Consider the following 7,951-nt stretch of genomic DNA (forward strand, 5'->3'; position numbering starts at 1 on the left):
ATGTGGACGCATCGCTGACACGTTTAGCCAACATAAACACACCGCACACAGAATACGTTGTAGGCTAGCCTATTAATAGAGGGAAGCTAACATTTTTCAAATATATAAAATCCAATTTCAATGATATCTTGGTAAAGTTTAGGTAAAGTTATTTCTATTCATAGTAGTACTTTATGTAAACAACTTCACAGCATCTTTTATATACAGCAGTGAAGTTAAGAACAGTTCAAGCATTATTAAAGTGCAAGAAAAGGACAGGAGAGGGAGGAGGGATGGGGGGGGGGGGGAGTTTCCTTTTGGCCTGATTTATTTTTGTTCTTGTCAGATCCTTCATGTTGCCTGATTGTACGTACGAGGAGAGATGCTTTGTTAGTGGTCTGTGGCCCTGAGACTGTGTAGCCATGTTTCCATGCGGCATCATCTGAAACACGTCTGTGGTTGAAACATGGTTCAGTGTGTCTGTGGCAGTGATGTAAAGTAACTAATACATTTACTCAAGTACTGTACTTAAGTACAATTGTGAGTTTTTGTTTTTACTTTACTGGAGTATTTCCAATGTTCTGTACTTTTACTTCTACTCCACTAACATCTCAGAGACAAATATTATACATTTATTCCACAACAATTATTTGAAAACTTTAGTTACTAGTTACTTTGTAGATTTTACAAAACATACATTAACCACTTCAGCCCTATACATTTCGGCCATTTGAAAATAGCCGATCTACAAGCTCACAATGCGTCGTGATGTGATGCATTGTGAGCTTGTAGATCTGCTATTTTCAAAAGATTTGTGTACATTTTAAAACTTGCGAAATGGGACATTCTGCATAATGACTACTTTTACTTTTGGTACTTTTAAGTACATTTTGATACCAATACTTTTGTACTTTTACTCAAGTAAATGTTGAATTCCGGACTTTTACTTGGAACAGAGTATTTTTACATTGCAGTATTGATACGTTTAATTGAGTGATAACAAGAGCTTGTGACTAAATAACTACATTGGATCCATTGGAACACATGGTTATTTTCTTTTTGTTGGGCTACATTTCTTTAAAAGTAACAGTTTTGGACATACACAGTCTCCACTCGACAGAGATGATATAGAATCATATTATTTCTATAGGGGGAGTGTTTGACCACCCACGCTGAGGTGTGTGTGTGTGTGTGTGTGTGTGTGTGTGTGTGTGTGTGTGTGTGTGTGTGTGTGTGTGTGTGTGTGTGTGTGTGTGTGTGTGTGTGTGTGTGTGTGTGTGTGTGTGTGTGTGTGTGTGTGTGTGTGTGTGTGTGTGTGTGTTCATTAAAGTGGAGTGCTGCCCTCATCAAGCAGAGTGTTAATGTCAGCTAGGTTATTGTGTGTGTGTGTGTGTGTGTGTGTGTGTGTGTGTGATTATGGGATGGAGGGTTCATTACATTAAGAGGAATCTGTCACTTAACGCAGTGGTAACCGTGGCAACCAACCTTTTCTCCTTGGAGATGTAACCCTTCTTCCATCTAGTGGTGAACGGTAATACGGTACATGCACTGTACGACGTACTCTGTGTTCGGTGTGTCTATGTTGGCTAAACGTGTCAGCGATGCGTCCACATTCACAACGCATCACAAACTAAACCGTGCTGTTGATGAATAAACAGAGCGTTTAAAATGATTCAATCGTGGCTCAAAACTGGAACTAAGAGTGGATCAGGAGTTGGATTTTGATCTGGAGTTGCGCTGTAGAAACTAAAGTGGGGGATGTGGTGGAGCACACTAGTGAACTTGAACCGAACTAGTTGCTTCAGGAGCGTCAGTTACCAAACGATAACATTGAAATATCAACCTATCAGTTAAAGCGGTGTAACTATTTTTTTGGGGCGGTGTAACCGCCCCCTATAAGTGAGGTTTGGACACTGACCAATCCTGCACCGTGATTGGCCAATAGTCTACAACGCAGTCATCTACAACCCTAACCCTTCCACAGTCAATGCAAATCTATACTTTTGCAAAGTCAGCCAATCATATTACAGCTAGTCTCATCACCACTAGCTGTAATGTGATTGGCTGACTTTGCAAATTCAGGACTGTGATTGGCTAGCGAAACACATGACACATGTGAAGCCCTATGAATAGCAGTATGGACTTAAAAAAACACTTTTATGTTTTTTTTTAAGTGAATCACTTCCATCACTGTGATGACCACTGTGACCACACCGCCCACTTCACACTGGGTGTGATTTGTTTTATTGATGAAATGTAATTTAGTCCAATCTGTATGGTAGAGTAAGAGTAGCCTGGGAACCAGACGAATCTGCGAGTGCAAAAAAAATTGCACTCTGCAATTTGGGTCTGGCACCGCTCCATAGAGAATCCATTTCCTGCTCCAGAAGACGTGGGTGACCAATCAGGGCCCAGTATTCAAATATGGGAGACTGTAATTGGTAGTTGGTTGTAGGTCTAACCAATTGCGTCGAGGGCCATTGTTATGATCCCGCCCCTTGGGGGAAAAAAAACGTCCTCATGGAAGCACCAGACTCATATCCATGCAGTGATATAGTCTGGCTGCGCGAGGCTAGAGTAAGAGTATGCTAATACAATATAACTTACACCCCTACAATTGGGGTGGTTGTATTTGGTCTCCCTGCTCTTCTATTGAGACAATTAGATCCTGTGACTATAGGCGAGACATGACCTTTCTTTGACACCATCCTGATTTCGTTTCTGATTTGACACAAATCTTTCCCTGAAGGTCGAGATTCAATTCAAGCAAAGCAGGCTCTATTAGCTCAACAGAGCTATTAGAAACTGGGTTCAAATCCGGGGTAGAAGAGGAAAGTAACATAGTGCTGCTTTAATATGCCAAGAAAAATGGGATTCAGCTGGAGTGTGGCGGAGGAAGACATTATGGTATGTGGGGAAAAATAGTAATGAATGCATGAAACCATAGCATCTCATACGGCATTACAACTAGGGCTGTCAAACGAATATTCGATATTTGAATATTATTCGAATATTGGGAAAAGATGTATATTTGAATATGAAAATTAATATTTGAATTTAAAAAAATCGATGTATTTTTATTTGTTTATGTTTATTTGACAGGGACAATACAAAAAACAATGTATGAAGTTATAAAAAAAACAAAAGATATGTTTTATTGGATCCGAGCACTCAATACATTGTTTTTGTACTGTTTCTGTCCAAAAAAATATATAATATATTTTTTTTTATAATAATAATAATATTCGAATATATTTCAATATCTGCACATTAAGACACATTAAGACCAATATTCAAATATCATTTCTGAGGAAAGTTGACAGCCCTAATTACAACCAGTCTGAAAGACGTACAAACTACTTGATTTCTTAACGAGACGAACTGTGCTTGGTACTCGGACAATATCGCATTCCGTTAGTTTAATATCTTATCTTTAATATCACAATCCAAATCAGATCCATAACTTTACTCCTTATGTAGCGTAGCAATATTTTCCATGGAAAGGAGATGGAGACGCTAGGATTTTTCTCTCAGCCACCGGCTTGCAGATTGGCAATTTTCGACTAGTTGTTGGAAACTGTAGTTCGCAGATTGACAGACAGTGTGTCTGCTCTCCCTCCCTGTCTGCTGTGTAAGTCAAACCTCTTCAGATAGCGCAGCAATGTTTGCAACTAAGTTCTACCTAAAAAGGTTGAATCAGCACTGCCCGCGGTAACCTTTTAACACATTAAGACCAAGAACGCAACTGTGTCATGTTAAGATTTATTTGGCTATAAAAAAGAATTAGCAGATATACAAGCTCATAGCGCGGCACTGAGTGCCGCGCTATGAGCTTGCAGATCTTCTATTTTTTGAAAAATCGTGAAAATGTGTGCAGATATTTGCATATATGTTTTTTTAAGCAAACATTGTAACTCAAATCTTTGCTTCTGGGGGATTCTACAAATGTCTTCTAAATCCTAACAGTTTTTTGAAAAAAACGGATTAGGGTTAGGGAGTTAAAAATGTTCGCTTTAAAACGTGTACATATTCAAAGATTTGCACAAATTTTCCACTATTTTTCACCGAGTGCCGCGCTATGAGCTTGTAGATCTACTATTTTTGAATATAAGAAATCTTAAAATGACACAGATGCGTTCCCGGTCTTAATGGGTTAAGCATTCTGTAAACATGATATTTATTTTCCGTGTCTCTCGTGCTGCGAGTTTGCGCAGCATTCGTGCAGGGACAGTAATATGCGCAGTCGGCTCCAACAAATCTTTTCGTCCTGTCAGCGTCCTTGGGGAGATACATTTTTCCGAATACATATTTTTTAATGTCCCGGGGACGTCGCGATGCCGTTAGTCTCGAGGCCCTGGGTTGTGGATTTCGATATATATTTTTGGTTTAATTGCCGAGCCCGTAATTCATTCCAACTTCATATTTTGGGCTGACACTGTAGATGTGTTGCTCTGACTTCTAGTTCCCTTCACAGTTATAACTGTGTTGATGAACTGAAGCCCGAGGCCATGACACGGCTTTACTGCTGACACCGACTCAACTTAACTCAACTGACAGCACAATGGCCCTCATTTATCAACGCGGTGTAGACCAAATAATGGGCGTACGGCGTAATCACCGCAATTTTCGGCATTTATCAATATATCCTGACGTGGGCTTTATCCTACGGTACGCTGAGATCTCACGTCTGGTCGAGACCAGTTGTTGACGTTGGCTGCACCCGTTTATTCCATTCTAGACCTGCGGAGCACCATTGTCTGACTGTCTGACAAGCATCTGGACACATAATCCACTCCTAAATGTGTATATCTACACTAATAAATAATCGCTGTGAAAATATATCATTTTATAAAGTCATTTAAACAAACTGCTTTAACAGTCATTCAGATAAGATTGTAGATCTGGCTGCATTGAAAATAGCAGATATACAAGCTCACAAGCCAGCGTCGCATCGCGACGCGTTGTGAGCTTGTAGATCTGCTATTTCAAAATATACAGCGCTTCGCGAGGGCACTCTCGGGAGTTTAGCGGCGCTGCTGTTATATTTTCATGGCCACCGGGAGATCAGACATTTAACCCATGGTCCAACACACACCAGCCTTCATTCATTAATGTTCTCTCCAGCCTATCTCTCATTAATGCGCAGCGGGACGGGACCCGCCCGTCCAACGGTCCGAGTCTCACTGGGAAATGGGAATATACATGACGGCTTTATTTTAGTGTAACTCGAACGCGCACTGCTCGGTATGGGTTAAATAAATTAATATACACACGTATTCCATTCATGGGATGTGATTGGTATCATAATATGCCATTCGTGTAGGCTACAAGCCTACGTGACAATTAGATTGTACCGCTACGGTACGGAGTGTGTGTGTGTGTGTGTGTGTGTGTGTGTGTGTATGTGTGTGTGTGTGTGTGTGTGTGTGTGTGTGTGTGTGTGTGTGTCTGAGAGAGAGAGAGAGAGAGAGAGAGAGAGAGAGAGAGAGAGAGAGAGAGAGAGAGAGGACGAGAGAGAGAGAGAGGCGTGTGCGTGTGTGTGCGTGTGTGCGAGGCGAGGCCAGCTGGGCAAAGTGTTTCTTATTGGCTTTTCATGTCTTTGGTCGTATTCTGGTTCGTCTTCATGTCGTAAAATCGGGGCGTTTTGAGAATTTTTAAGGGCGTGTTATTTAAATGACGCTCGGTTTCAGCCGTGACATTTATCAACGCTGGGACCAAATGTCCGCTCGGATCAGCTGTGTAGGATGCGTTGATAAATGTGACTTCGACGTTGGTGTACGCCGAATATATGGAAAAATATACGCCGGTTTATACGCTGCGTTGATAAATGAGGGCCTGTGTGTGTGTGTGTGTGTGTGTGTGTGCGTGTGCGTGCGTGCGTGCGTGCGTGCAGGGTGTATTAAGATGATGATTCAAGTTCCTTTATTAGGATAAACCCCTTGAAGACCCACCATCTAATTTTCGAGGGAGTGCCGACATAATTACATGTCACAGGCGCGTTACGCAAGGGATAATTGACGGGTAGCCGTGACGCGTAGCGGAGGTGCCTAATCACCCTGAAGGGATTTATTTATCAATAAACACCGGCTACCTGTCAATTATCCCACTTATAACACGGATATTGAATAAATAAATAAATAAATTGACCCAAAAGTAACAACAAAACAAAGTATTTATTTGCTTACGGCAGTGAAAGTATTCCATAAGTGTTTTGCTGGCAGTCCGCCCATAGAGCGCAACACGGTCGCCTCGGGAAAACAAGGAAGTGTTGATCAAATAGAATACATGTTCGGTTACTGCATCGTCTATTTCTCGCTTCAAATGTTTTCCAAAACATTCTTGAGAGTAACGTTTAGTTGTAAATGATACGGTGTGTTTGTTTAATGTTGGATACGGCATAAAGTGAAGCAGCGCGGGTTGATATGAGCAGGTGTTCTGAGTCTTTGATTAGACAGCGGTGTTTGTTTCGCGTCACAGGGAGAATGTGCATTAACCCATTGAGACCTGAAGCCGATTCTACATGTCTCCTAAATCTCAACAGTATTCTGAAAAACGTCTGTTTCTATATCAGTGGTGCTCAATCTTTTTCATGTCAAGGACCCCCAAAATTATATGTATTTGGCATCAAAATATTTTGTTCCAGGGACCCCCCAGAAGCAAAGATTTGAGTTAAAAATGTTCGCTTTAAAAATATATGTATTCAAAGATTTGCACACATTTTCACGATTTAAAAAAAATAGCAGATATACAAGCTCATAGTGCGGCACTATGAGCTTGTATATCTGCTATTTTTGAATAGCCCAAAGTGTAAAATAATGCTTTTTAGCTCAAATCTAAAAATGACACAGTTCCAGGTCTTAATGGGTTAAGGTGTGTTTGTTTCGCGTCACAGGGAGAATGTGCATTAAGGTGTGTTTGTTTCGTGTCACACAGGGGCAGGGAGAAGCATCGGCCAGGGGGACGGCCATGGAGGGAGACTGTCTGAGCTGCATCAAGTACCTCATGTTCCTCTTCAACTTCCTCATCTTTGTAAGTACTAAACTGTCCTCGTGTTTTATTTTTTTATTTTATTTTTTTATGATTATTATTAGCCATTATGTACATTATTTCCTCCCCACACACACGTCTGTTGTGCTGCTGTGTTATCCTACTGACTCACCTGCCAGTGAGGAGCCCCCACCGGGAGGACGTAGAAGAGGGTGCCTTCGTCCTACTCTCCCCGCCCCAAAACTCCCTGCTGACATAGGCTCCGCCCCCAGCCCGTAGGAGGAACCAGACCCATGGAGAGAGAGAGTTATGACACGCTTTGATCGCGCCGCATAGCGGGCCGCTATGGGCTATAGTTCCAAACACTGGAACTGTCTGATTAATAAACGGTTATAACCGTTTATGGCATTGGTTTTCAAAGTGGGGTCCGGGGACCCCCAGGGGTACTTGAGGGGGTTCCAGGGGGTCCCCAGCTAAATGATGGATAGGAACCAAATGGACCCTTATGGGTCTGTAACTCTGAGAGTGTACAAATGGAACCAAATGGACCCTAACGGGTCCATTTGGTTCCATTTGTACACTCTCAGAGTAAAATTAACATAGATTGTACAATATGAATTGGGGTCCCAGAGATAGAGATGCCAATAAATGGGGGTCCGTAGCCTAATGCATGTCAAACTGGGGGTCCTTGAAATTAAAATGGTTGAGAATCACTGCTAGAGAGCCGTAAAAATCTTCTCTTATGGGGGGTCCCTGGCATATCTTTTTCAAATGGGGGTCCGCAGGCTAATAAGTGTCAATTTGGGGGTCCTTGACATGAAAACGTTTGAGAACCACTGGTTTATGGCACTCCACGCGTGGCTTTTGAAAAACGGTCCGGACCGTTTTTGGCACACATTAAGTTCTTATTAGTGGTTCTTATTAAAGAACTGGAGAGACGCAGAGAGCCCTGTTACTGAAACAAACACTCTATAGCAATGATTAC

At 41.7% G+C, this 7,951-nt stretch overlaps 2 protein-coding genes across 2 annotated transcripts in view; one reads left to right on the forward strand and one right to left on the reverse strand.

Moving 5' to 3' along the window:
* The window catches only part of LOC311047414 (cerebellin-1-like), an 878,463-nt gene that overhangs the window by 580,745 nt on the left and 289,767 nt on the right, over positions 1-7,951 (reverse strand). The gene's annotated exons all lie outside the window — the stretch shown is intronic.
* The window catches only part of LOC311047416 (tetraspanin-18B-like), a 103,941-nt gene that overhangs the window by 80,085 nt on the left and 15,905 nt on the right, over positions 1-7,951 (forward strand). The window contains exon 3 of the mRNA XM_084060124.1: positions 6,913-7,008. Within this exon, the coding sequence (XP_083916250.1) occupies positions 6,913-7,008 (96 nt within the window). The remainder of the gene's footprint in view (positions 1-6,912; positions 7,009-7,951) is intronic.

This window comes from Gymnoscopelus microlampas (assembly GCF_963454915.1).
Source record: "Gymnoscopelus microlampas genome assembly, chromosome: 6".
Lineage (NCBI taxonomy): Eukaryota > Metazoa > Chordata > Actinopteri > Myctophiformes > Myctophidae > Gymnoscopelus > Gymnoscopelus microlampas.